The sequence below is a fragment of the Schistocerca serialis genome, chromosome 1 (genome assembly GCF_023864345.2).
Source record: "Schistocerca serialis cubense isolate TAMUIC-IGC-003099 chromosome 1, iqSchSeri2.2, whole genome shotgun sequence".
Lineage (NCBI taxonomy): Eukaryota > Metazoa > Arthropoda > Insecta > Orthoptera > Acrididae > Schistocerca > Schistocerca serialis.
In genome coordinates, this window is record NC_064638.1 from 1,045,056,871 (window position 1) to 1,045,069,193 (window position 12,323).

Below are 12,323 nucleotides of genomic sequence, written 5' to 3' on the forward strand. Positions count from 1 at the left end.
GGGAGTACTATATTTAAGGATAGTTTTTGGAGTATGTTGTCTTGGGAAGCGTAAGATGAACTGTTGTCCGAAGGACAAAGGTCCGAAAGCTGTGCCAGAGCAAAGGGCGTAAAGTTGTAATGGAGCCAGACCAAGTTTTGTTGCCGGTGACATATTAAAGATAATTGACTAAGAAAGAATGAGAGTCATTTTAGCTTGTAAGTGTGAAATGGAGAGCTAGCTTTTGTGTGCATGAGCATGGTAAGGGGCCTAGCAGTGGAATATGTTTCGTAGAATTTGAATTAAGGACCGGGGAGAAGACTATTGAGAAATCATATGAGTTTGTGCAAAAAAAACGAGAGACGAAAGATGGATTTATGGAGTCAGGGACGATTCAGTACTTATTTTACGAATTAAGGGTAGAAGTAATTATAATAAAAAGCTGGGAATGAGACCCGAGCAACCAGATCTTCTCCATGGGATGGGGGGGGGGGGGGGGGAGTGTAGTACCGCGACGCAGTCTTTGGACATAAAACTATTATCCTTTAACAAAAGTAAAGAGAAGTAGCAGGGAAGCGCCATAGAGCATAGCGTTAACAGCTGCAGTCGGTAGCAGCCACTATGGTGACGTGTGGGTCACAGTAACAGACCACAAACTGATAGCACTGCAAGGACAGCTGAGCTCAGTGGTAAACGAGCCGCGTAGCGGGAACAGTGGAGCAAGTGGGAGAGGTATCATCACATCAAGTTGAGTCTCTTGTTATGGAAACGTGACTAGGAGCCGGGTTTTAGTGAAACAACTAAGTCCTGGAGGCATATAAATAAGCCTGGATTTTGAGGCAGGGAGCACTTGTCAACGCCGAAGGCCAGCAGTACCACCACGATGCGACGCAGGACAATGAGACGACTGGGCTCCGACAGCCTCAGTCATGAGTTTGAGACCGCCATCTTTACCTGCCACCACCGACGCCAATTGCGAGGGGCTATAATCCGAGTGGGTTACTATCACAGCACAACACAACGCGATTCTGGCTTCAACGGCCGTGGCCTACAGAGGTTGCCGTCCTAAGCAGCGTAGGGTGCCGGCTCACCTGCACCAGGCAGAAGCCCCCCCCCCCCCCCTCCTAGAGTCAACGACTAGAGGCGTGCCTGCCTCACAATGCCATCCATGTATCGAAATCCATAAAAGTTCTTTGTAACTGTTAACAGTGTTTGCGCTGGGCCTGTCACCTCCATTCACCACTCCACAGCTTAAAGATGGACTTGGCAACATTTCAACAAAATATTGTTGGCGAGTATCCCATTCTATCCAAACAAGTCTTATGAAAACATATTCTATTTGCCACTACTTGCAGGTGTAATATTTTAACTACTGTATCAATCAAAACAAAAGTGGAGAATGAAATGAACTTGGAACATGATGTATGATGTGCATTGGTAGACACCAATCCTAAAAAAAAAAAAAGAAAGAAGCAGTACCAAACATTTCATTGACTTATTCTATACCTAATAAAGGATCGAGACAAAAAACAGAAGTTTACTTATTTGAAGGTTAGCCAAATATCTTTCATCTTACCCATTTTTAAGCCTAAGGTTTTTCTAGATGCTAAAATTCGTTGGGTTGTTAACTGATATCTGATCTCGTAATGGGTAATAATCACTGAAAGACTGATAACTGAAGTTGGCTGTGCGCCGATACACCTTTATATTAGCCAAATCTAACATAGGGCGCTTGAGGCTAAATAAAAAGTGAGCAGAGAATATACAGGGTGTTCAAAATAAAGTGTCAAAAACTTGGAGAGGAGGTAATATTCGTCGAAGCAAGAAAAATAAGTCCAATAAACATGGGTCTGGAAACATATACTTTCCGTGATAAACACGCGTTTATAGGAAGGGCTGCGCGACGCTTAGTTGCGAATATAAGCGCAGTCGTTGCATCGGCGCTCCATCAAATGTGTCAGCAAGGTATTATGATGTTTCGCTCTTAGCACTCTACTTACCGTTAGGTGGTCTACAGTCAGTATTGCGGTTCGAATCGTGTTGTAGGCTACGTTAGTTTTCGTAAAGCGGAGATTCACTTATATGTTTACTGTTACTGGGCTGTTTGTACGTACAAATGGCGTAGTACATTTACAATTACATTTTCTCTCTTCCACCACTTGTTAGCAATGGAAGCCTACTATTCGACATGTGAAATGGCAGATATGATATTCTGCTACGGTTTAGCAAATGAAAGAAGTCTGCGAGCCCATGCCCTCTATGCTGAAAAATATCTGTAGTGTTGAGTGCCCTCTGATAATCTGTTCTGCAGACTTTTCCAGTGCACCTTGGAAGACTGACAGTGGAAGGCCCCGTTCAGTCCTCACGCCTGACATGGGGAAGCGTGTCCTACGTATTATAAACTGTCACTTGTATATCTGTTTCACAGCTAACTTTATATACCTTCACTCCACAAGGGATATAAACTTCTTTAGCCTCTCCGAATAATCATTTTCTTTCAAACTTCCGTGAAATAAAGTCCATAAAATCTCAATAGCGTAAGCTCAATAATCCAGATATCTTCCAGTCTCGTGGCAAATGAGACGCGAGATAAACGAAACTTCAACGCCAAAAAGACTTCACTTCACGTAAATAAAATTTGCTTTCCAAATCAGTCACTCGTAAAATTCATCTTCAAGCACACTTCCAAAAAAATCTTCAAAATTATGAACGTTAGCTTTTTAATAATTTTTTGGCAGCAATTATTAATTTCACTGCGGTAATAGATACACGTCTCAGACAGAACTAACACTTATAAACAGATTTCAACTTCTCGCAGCTAAATCAAGACAAGAACTCGAGACATATTTTAATTCACTACAATTCAAAACTACACTACTTGCCATTAAAATTGCTACACCACGAAGATGACGTGCTACAGACGCGAAATTTAACCGACAGGAAGAAGATGCTGTGATATGCAAATGATTAGATTTTCAGAGCATTCACACAAGGTTGGCGCCCGTGGTGACACCTACAACGTGCTGACATGAGGAAAGTTTCCAACCGATTTCTCATACACAAACAGCAGTTGACCGGCGTTGCCTGGTGAAACATTGTTGTGATGCCTCGTGTAAGGAGGGGAAATGCGTACCATCACGTTTCCGACTTTGATAAAGGTCTGTAGACTATCGCAACTGCGGTATATCGTATCGCGACATTTCTGCTCGCGTTGGTCGATATCCAATGACTGTTAGCAGAATATGGAATCGGTGGGTTCAGGCGGGTAATCGGAACTCCGTGCTGGATCCCAACGGCCTCGTATCACTACCAGTCGAGATGACAGGCATCTTATCCACATGGCTGTAACGGATAGTGCAGCCACGTCTCGATCCCTGAGTCAACAGGTGAGGTTGTTTGCAAGACAACAACCATCTGCACGAACAGTTCGACGACGTTTGCAGCAGCATGGAATATCACCTCGGAGACCAAGTCTGTGTTACCCTTGACGCTGCATCACAGACAGGAGCGCCTACGATGGTGTACTCAACGACGAACCTGGGTACAGAAATGGCAAAACGTCATTTTTTTCGGATGAATCCAGGTTCTGTTTACAGCATCATAATGGTCACATCCGTGTTTGGCGACATCGCGGTGAACGAACATTGAAAGCGTATATCCGTCATCGCCATACTGGCGAATCACCCGGCGTGATGGTATGTGGTGCCATTGGTTACGCGTCTTGGTCACCTCTTGTTCGCATTGACGGCACTGTGAACAGTGGACGTTACATTTCAGATGTGTTACGACCCGTGGCTGTACCCTCCATTCGATCCCTGTGAAACCGTACATTTCAGCAGGATAATGCACGACCGCATGTTGCAGGTCCTGTATGGGTCTTTTACGGCTACAGAAAATGTTCGACTGCTGCTCTGGCCAGCACATTCTCCAGATCTCTCACCAATTGAAAACGTCTGATCAATGGTGACCGAACAACTGGCTCGTCACAATATGCCAGTCACTACTCTGGATGAACTGTGGTATCGTGTTGAAGGTGCATGGGCAGCTGCACCTGTACACGCCATCCAAGCTCTGTTTGACTCAATGTCCAGGCGTATCAAGGCCGTTATTACGGCCAGAGGTGGTTGTTCTGATTTCTCAAGATCTATGCACCCAAATCGCGTGAAAATGTAATCACATGTCAGTTCTAGTATAATATATTTGTCCAATGAATACCCGTTTATCATCTGCATTTCTTCTTGGTGTAGCAATTTTAATGGCCAGTAGTGTATTAAATTCATTTCTCTTCATTATAAATTTAGGGTTGTGTGAGTCGCTTCGGAGGTGGGGTAGGGGGAGAGTTTGCAAAACTGCCGTCGCTTTACGCCACCGTAGACCAGGAAGGATGGCTGCGTAACGGTAAGGAAACAGGTCCTACTGCGACGCCTCACGCCTATACCATGAAACAATAGAAAGAGCGTGTGTTTCTTGCAATATCATATTACAATAAGAAATATACGCAATCTTTTCGTTTTCGATAACGTGCATGTGCCGAGTGACGGAGGCTGATCGATGTTACAGTCTAATTTAATTCAGACTTTAGAAAATGGAAAATAAGTCAATACTGAAACCATTCCACTAAACAGTTGTACGCAGTACAATGGAAACTTTCATTTTTACTGCCACGTGAGAATGTCCTCAACTTTACAGGTATGATGAGGTCAGCTGTTTAAGCCACAATTCGAACCATTCGATGTGGCATTTATTCAGATACAAGAGGCATTCCCATGGACAAGAGTTTGTTAAATAACGGAAATGTCCTGAATAACATCCGCAGTTGTATCCTCAATCCTTGCAATTGTAATCTGACACTTCCGCTTCATTTGTGAACAGTATTTCATTTCCAAAACTTGTGACACGTTCTCCGCAGTCTACGGGAGCAGCTCTGGCATTGCTGTCTTCGTGTTATCTCTGAGGAAGTGAGTAAGTAATGTCGCAGCGCTGTACGGGTCTATAAATACATCACTCTCTTCCGCGATGTTTCCTGGCTGTTGACGAAATAGCATCTACAGTCGCTGGCGAACAGGATTTTATTTAATTATGTATACTTCTGAGGCTTTTCTTACTAGGAACGTGGCCAGTATTGAATTTTTATAGAAAACGGTGACCACTTTAACTGAAAGATGACGTACATCCTTCTGTGCGACTTTAAATTCGTACCAAGACAGGACTCGTAGACGACCAGAGAAGAAGTCACCTCGGTATGGAAGAGCAAAGATGGATGATCAGAAGTGAAGTACACGCAACACCCGCACGTCTTTTCCTTGACTCTCTGATTCTCAGTTTTCAAACACTAGAAGTCTAAAAGCTTTGGGCAGACCGCCTTTTGAACGCATACGTTTGTTGCTGACGCGTATACGCTGTTTCATCACATGAGCTTCATATCACCATTATTCTATTCTTCCTGATTTTATTACGATTTTTGTGAGAACGTATCCTCACTGTAGCAATACATGGCCACAAAAAGAGCGAGGATCACAGTAGCTAATGATGATGCAATAATAAGAGTATATCCCGAGGGGGACACATTAAATATTGTGGTGTCATAAGGTTCAATGTCGCCCATTCCTGTTCGTGATCTAAATGATTTACTTGGGATACTGTGGAACTCTCCAAAGCTGTAATGTCTGATTACGAATGAACACATTGATAAAGGATTCAAACACATCCATAGTAGACACCACCGAGAGTGTAAGTGAATGGTCTTACAGCTGGTTCACAGCCAACAGCTCCACTTCTAATCTTATAAAAAAAAACTCATTTTATACAATTCCAAACAAATCAGAATATCTTACAGGTACTAGAAGTAGAGATCAATGGTCGTACGCTTGATGAAGCTCCAAGTATGAAGTTACTGGGCACCCAGGTGGACAGTAAATTGACGTGACACCAGCATGTCAATAAGTTAACAAAAAGTCTCAGTTATATCTGCTTTGCGCTTAGAAACCTTCTCATTTTGTTGACTTGCAGACAAGAGTGCTAGCATATTCACTCAATATTTTTGTGAAAAACATACTTCTTCTACAAATGCATGAAGTAAGAATATTGTATAAAGAAGACAACTGAAGATCTTTGAAAATCTTCGTAAACTTCCATTATATGCTAATACCTTACTCTTTCACGGTATTTATGGTTAATAATAAGAATGAATTGAGGATTAACTCTGCAGTTCACAACCACAATACTAGAAATAAATATAATTTTCATGTAGACTATGCATTCATCTTTAGGGTTCAGAATGAACTTTTTAATACTCTGGTACACAAGTTTATACCTGTTTGCTAGTGGAGCATCAGGCATGAAATTTGTAGACCCCAAATCTTCAAAAGCAAAGTGAAAGAATCACATTAGCCATTTAGCGGTGCCTTTTTACAAAATGCAGCAAGTTACCAATTATTTAGGTGCAATTATCTAGTTAGCGTATTATCCGTGGTTGAGTCAGTGATTTAAAGAAAAGGGAGAAAAATAAGCCTCAAATCCTCTGATAACATTTGAATCAATATTTTCTTTTAAAATTCACTATGCTGCGTATGACTCATGTGTTATCATATATTTCAAGACATTGAAATGCGTTGATCTGTCATTAGAGTAAGGTGGAAGAAATTTGTTTGACTATACACATGTTTTGGCTGTCTGGGAGGTATGAATGAAAAACAGAAAAAAATTGACAGTTATTTTCTGAGAGTGAGCTAAAAACAAATAGTAGCGAATACTGTGTGTTTTAGTTTTGTAAACAAGCTGGTTCAAATGGTTCAAATGGCTCTGAGCACTATGGGACTTAACAGCTGTGGTCATCAGTCCCCTAGAACTTAGAACTACTTAAACCTAACTAACCTAAGGACATCACACACATCCATGCCCGAGGCAGGATTCGAACCTGCGACCGTAGCAGTCGCGCGGTTCCGGACTGCGCGCCTAGAACCGCGAGACCACCGCGGCCGACTGTAAACAAGCTGTCAGTTCCCAGTGAGTAATGTGTAAATATAGCAGTAGCCTTTCAAATATGACATTTTCCATGTTTTGTAAACATAAAATACAAGAAACTATCAGCCTCGATTGCGATAATTACCGCAATGGAGGCTGATAGTTTCTTATATATTAGATTATCACGATTGCTGACTGGGCTGCAATGTTGAAAGTACTAAAATTTTGTAAATGTCATTTTCTAGTAAAACTTGTATTTTGGATTATCCAGATTTTTCGTTTAACCATGTAGTCTTTGATTCATATTAACCTGTATGATCAGGAGTTTGCTGTGGCAATTTTCTCGTAATACACAAGTAATCTATGCGTAGTTACCAGAATTATTAGAGTAGGTAGATTAGCACCAGTTTTAATTTGTTGTTTATGCATCTTACAGAAGTAGCCAGCTGTGGTTGTTTTTGCCTGTTAATGCATAACCTGATGTATCCTACAGACTTTCCTTCATGATGAAACTAACAGAATACGAAGTCTGAATGAATGGATCCTCTCAATCTCTACTTGTATTGCAGTGACATTCCACCATGCCATCTGCAGCGAGATCCCACTCAAATAGGAATATTATTTCATCCATGAAGTTTACATCATCCTCGTCTTGCCTTCGTACTCCTGGTCAATCCATTGTGGCTACTGCCACTTGTTTTTAAATATATATCTTCTTTAAGGACACTGAGGGCTGAGATGTGCTGATGAGATGCGTCTATTTCACTCTCCCCTCCCCCCCCCCCTTTTTCACCTGCCCCTCACCCTGTTGCACAGTAACACCACAGTCTTTGTATGCTGTTTTAAGGAAAATTAAAGAAAGTGAGTATCGCCTCATAAAAAAGTTTCATAGATTTCCAGAAAACCTGCCAAATGGCTATAAAAATTCTTAATGTGACGGCAGTTGGTGACCAAAACTTGTAACTGGCTCTCTGTGTAAAACAATTATAGCTTGTGTCTTCGACTACAATGCAAGAATATGGACTGGCTGAGCAGGAAAAGTAAAGACTGTGCAATCTCTTCAACAACAGTCAAGGTTCGAACATTGAGTTCATGGAACCTAATACCTCTCCGTTTCATAATAAGTGTACCGTACTTAATTTTCAAAATCATTCTGCACCTTCACATTATTGTGTAATAGATGGTGCACATCTTTTCGGGGCTTGCTGTGGTTATTACCTTCAGAATAAAACAGTTAATGGTCTTCAGTCAAGACGACATAATGTCATATAATGAAACAGCCAAATACTGTAGACCATTGTGACTGTTTTGAACTGCTTATTATACTCGTAATTTCAAGGAAAACCAAGTATATTGAAACTGTCTACCTAAATGTGAAGCAAAATTCTTTATCTTTTTTCAGCGAGAGATGGAAAAGCAGAAGGAAATTTTAATAATAAAGGAAATTGAATGCAGAAAATTAAATGCATCGAATGCACCAGGTAAGTCAACAACTCATAATAATTTCCGTATTGTGTACTGTCATTTAGGATTGTAGATCTAAGGGTTGTTGTAAGTAACTGATCATTGATTAACGTAACTTTTCAAATAACTTACGGGAATGCAGCCGGATGGCGTAGTCGACAACCGCATTTCACGTCACCTGGCTGCGTTCCCGCCAGTTAATTTGAACATTGTATATTCTGGGAGAAACTCATGTGTCACTATTTGACATTTTATTGTTATTTGCATCACTCCCATAACTGAAGTATTTGCATTGTACTGTATATTTATTGATCCAGCTTTGGCATACAGTACAGCTTGTACAAGTACTATTGGACACGTCAGAATAACGTGTCATTCAATATAAACGCAAAAGGAAAACGCATATAATCATTCTTGAACTCTGAGTTGTGCTGATTGATATAAATGAAGAAAAATTACTATTGTTCCAAATTTAGAAATTCTTGTACAGAATAAAAACAGTGCTTCATTACGAATACCTTTAGTTTTTTCCCTTAAATACTAGTTCTGGAGCAATATTATTTCATCTATTGTATTATTGTGTAATGTGACATCGCACTGTATTATACTTTTGATGTAGGATAATGTTCTGGAAAACATTTGATAGATATTGACAGTTCTCTGGTTCCACAATTGTGCACAGCCCTGTTCTGCATTTTTCACCAATTTTTTGTGCACAGCCCTGTTCTGCATTTTTCACCAATTTTCATGAGGAAGTTCCCAGCGAAAAAATGGTTTCAAGAAGGAGCAAACATGGAACAGTTATATCGCCAAGCTCATTAAAATGAGGTTTACAGGATTCCATTTTTTAAGGCCACAAATTATCCTCAGTCGCCTTCTTTACTTTATACACTGAAGAGCCAAAGAAACTGGTACACTTGCCTAATATCGTGTGGGTCCTTGCAAGAACACGGAAGTGCCATAACAAGACGTGGCATGGTCTCGACTAATGACTGAAGTAATGCTGGAGGGAACTGACACCACGAATCCTGCAGGGCTGTCCATAAATCCGTAAGAGTACGAGGGGGTGGAGATCTTTTCTGAACGGCACGTTGCAAGGCATCCCAGAAGTGCTCAATAATGTTTATGTCTGGAGAGTTTGTTTGCCAGCGGAAGTGTTTATACTCAGAAAAGTGTTCCTGGAGTCACTCTGTGGCAATACTGGACGTGTGCGGTGTCGCTTTGTGCAGCTGGAATTGCCGAAGTCCGTCGTAATGCGCAATGGACATGAATGGATGCAGGTGTGAGACACGATGCTTACGTAACTGTCACCTATCAGAATCGTTTCTAGACGTATCATGGGTCCCATATTACTCCATTACAGAGGCTCGACCAGCTTGAACAGTCCCCTGCTGCCATGGCAGTGTCCGTGGATTCATGAGATTGCCTCCATACCCGCACACGTCCATCGGCTAGATACAATTTGGAACAAGACTTGTCCGACCAGGCAACATCTTTCCAGTCGCAAACAGTCCAATGTCGGTCTTGATGGGCCCAGGCGAGGCATAAAGCTTTGTTTTGTGCAGTCATCAAGGGTACACGAGTGGACCCTCGGCTCCGAAAGCCCATATCGATGATGTTTCGTTGAATGGTTCGCACGCTGACACTTGTTGATGGCCCAGAATTGAAATCTGCAGCAATTTGCGGAAGTGTTGTACTTCTGTCACGTTGACCGATTCTCTGTGGTCGTCGTTTGTCCCGTTCTTGCAGGATCTCTTTCCTTTCGCTGCAATGTCGGAGATTTGATATCTTACCGGATGCCTCATTCCACGGAACATTCGTGAAATGGTCGTACGGGAAAATCCCCACTTCATCGCTATCTCAGAGTTGCTGTGTCCCATCGCCAGTGCGCCAATTATAACACCACGTTCAAACTCACTGTTGTGATAACTCGGGAAATTATTTTCTGACATCAGATACCGGTCGCCTCATGTCGGGCGCCAAAACTGTAGTGAATTCGAGAAATTAAATGAATTTAAACACGGAGGGTACAAAACTGAGGGGTTCCTGTATGAATATAAAAGATTGCTTATATGTTCAAAACATGAAAGAAATGTTTTTTTGTGCTGTTTATACAAAACAAAAACAAAATCACAAATCTCAGGGCCGATTTGACAGGGTACGGACACGACTCAGTTATTAAGGGGAAGGAGGAGGGAACGAATCGTCTCACCATTCTTGTTATCATTCGTCGTTTACTGCTGTTGACTGTACCCGGGAACTCTGCCCAGGGAGTCGGGCCCCTTCCTCCTCCACGGCAGCTCGCGGCGACTTGGCGAAAGTGGCTGCGGTATTAAATCTCTTAAATCTTGATAACCTGCCTGCAACCGATCTAACAACTGCCCCAGACACTTATTATCTTAAACACAAGATAGACGTTGACTGTGGATATTGTACCACAGACACAGTCTCTTTGACTGTTCAGAGATGTGACTAAACCTGCCCAAACATGTAAACAACCATGCATAAGCAGCGCCTATTAGACGGAGGAGATCCGACAGCCGATCAGTTCCGGTCATTCCTCCAGGAAGGAGGTACACAGCTCGTGTTGTCTGTAGTTCAACCATGTCTAGACGGTCAACGCCACAGTTCGATCGCGTCTGCATTGTTACTTGGTGCTAGGAATGGCTCTCAACAAGAGAAGTGTCCAGGTGTCTTGGAGTGATGTTGTTCGGACATGGAGATACAGAGAGACTGGAACTGTCGACGAAATGCTTCGCTCAGGCCGCCCCAAGAGCTACTACTGCAGTGGATGACAGCTACCTACGGATTATGACTCGAAGGAACACTGATGGTAACGCCACCATGTTGAATAATGCTTTTCGTGCAGTCACAGGACGTCATGTTACGTCTCAAACTGTGCGCAATAGGCTGAATGATGCGCAACTTCACCCCCGACTTCCATGGCGAGGTCCATCTTTGCAACCACGACACCATGCGCCAACGTGCCAAATGGACCGCTCAGGGTTGGCATCACATTCTCTTCACCAGTGAGTGTTGCATATGCCTTCAACCAGACAATCGTCAGAGATGTGTTTGGAGGCAACCCAGTCAGACTGAAAGCCTTAGACACACTGTCCAGCGAGTGTAGCAAGGTGGAGGTTCCCTGCTGGCATTTTGGGGTGGCAGTATGTGGGGCCGACGTACGCCGCTGGTGGTCATGGAAGGCGCCGTAGCGGCTGTATGATACGTCAATGTGATCCTCCGACCGATAGTGTAACCATATGGCAGCATATTGGCGAGGCATCTGTCTTCATGGACGACAATTCGCGCCCCAGTCGTGCACATCTTCTGAATGACTTACTTCAGGGTAGCGACATCGCTCGACTAGAGTGGCCAGCATGTTCTCCACACATGAACCGTATCGAACATCCCTGGGCTAGACTGAAAAGGGCTCTTTATGGACGACGTGACCCGCCAACCACTCTGAGGGATCTACGCCGAATCGCCGTTGAGGAGTGGGACAATCTGGACCAAGGGTGCCTTGATGAACTTGTGTATGCCATGATGAATACAGGCATGCATCAATGCAAGAGGACGTGCTACTGGGTATTAGAGGCACAGGTGTGTACAGCAATCTGAACCACCGCTTCTGGAAGTCTCGCTGTATGGTGGTACAACATGCAATGTGTGGTTTTCACGAGCAATAAAAAGGGCGGAACCTAAAATGATCGCATCTGAAGTTAATCTGCCCAGTCAAGCAGTCAAGGCTATTTTCGAGTACAAAAAGAGTGCAGAAAAGCTCGCAATGACGATACAGCATACTCACTTCAGTAGAAATCGTCTCAAAGATAACTCATTCCAAATTATGTCAAGACTGACTTCAAAACAAACACCACAACTGCAAAGAAAACATTGGTAAACGCACGAAAACTCTG

At 42.7% G+C, this 12,323-nt stretch overlaps 1 protein-coding gene across 5 annotated transcripts in view; it reads left to right on the forward strand.

The window, feature by feature from the left end:
• LOC126414647 (parathyroid hormone/parathyroid hormone-related peptide receptor-like) overlaps positions 1-12,323 on the forward strand; it is a 510,473-nt gene that overhangs the window by 251,407 nt on the left and 246,743 nt on the right. For all 5 annotated transcript variants that reach the window (XM_050083365.1, XM_050083368.1, XM_050083367.1 and 2 more), the window contains one exon: positions 8,345-8,423. In XM_050083365.1, the coding sequence (XP_049939322.1) occupies positions 8,345-8,423 (79 nt within the window). The remainder of the gene's footprint in view (positions 1-8,344; positions 8,424-12,323) is intronic.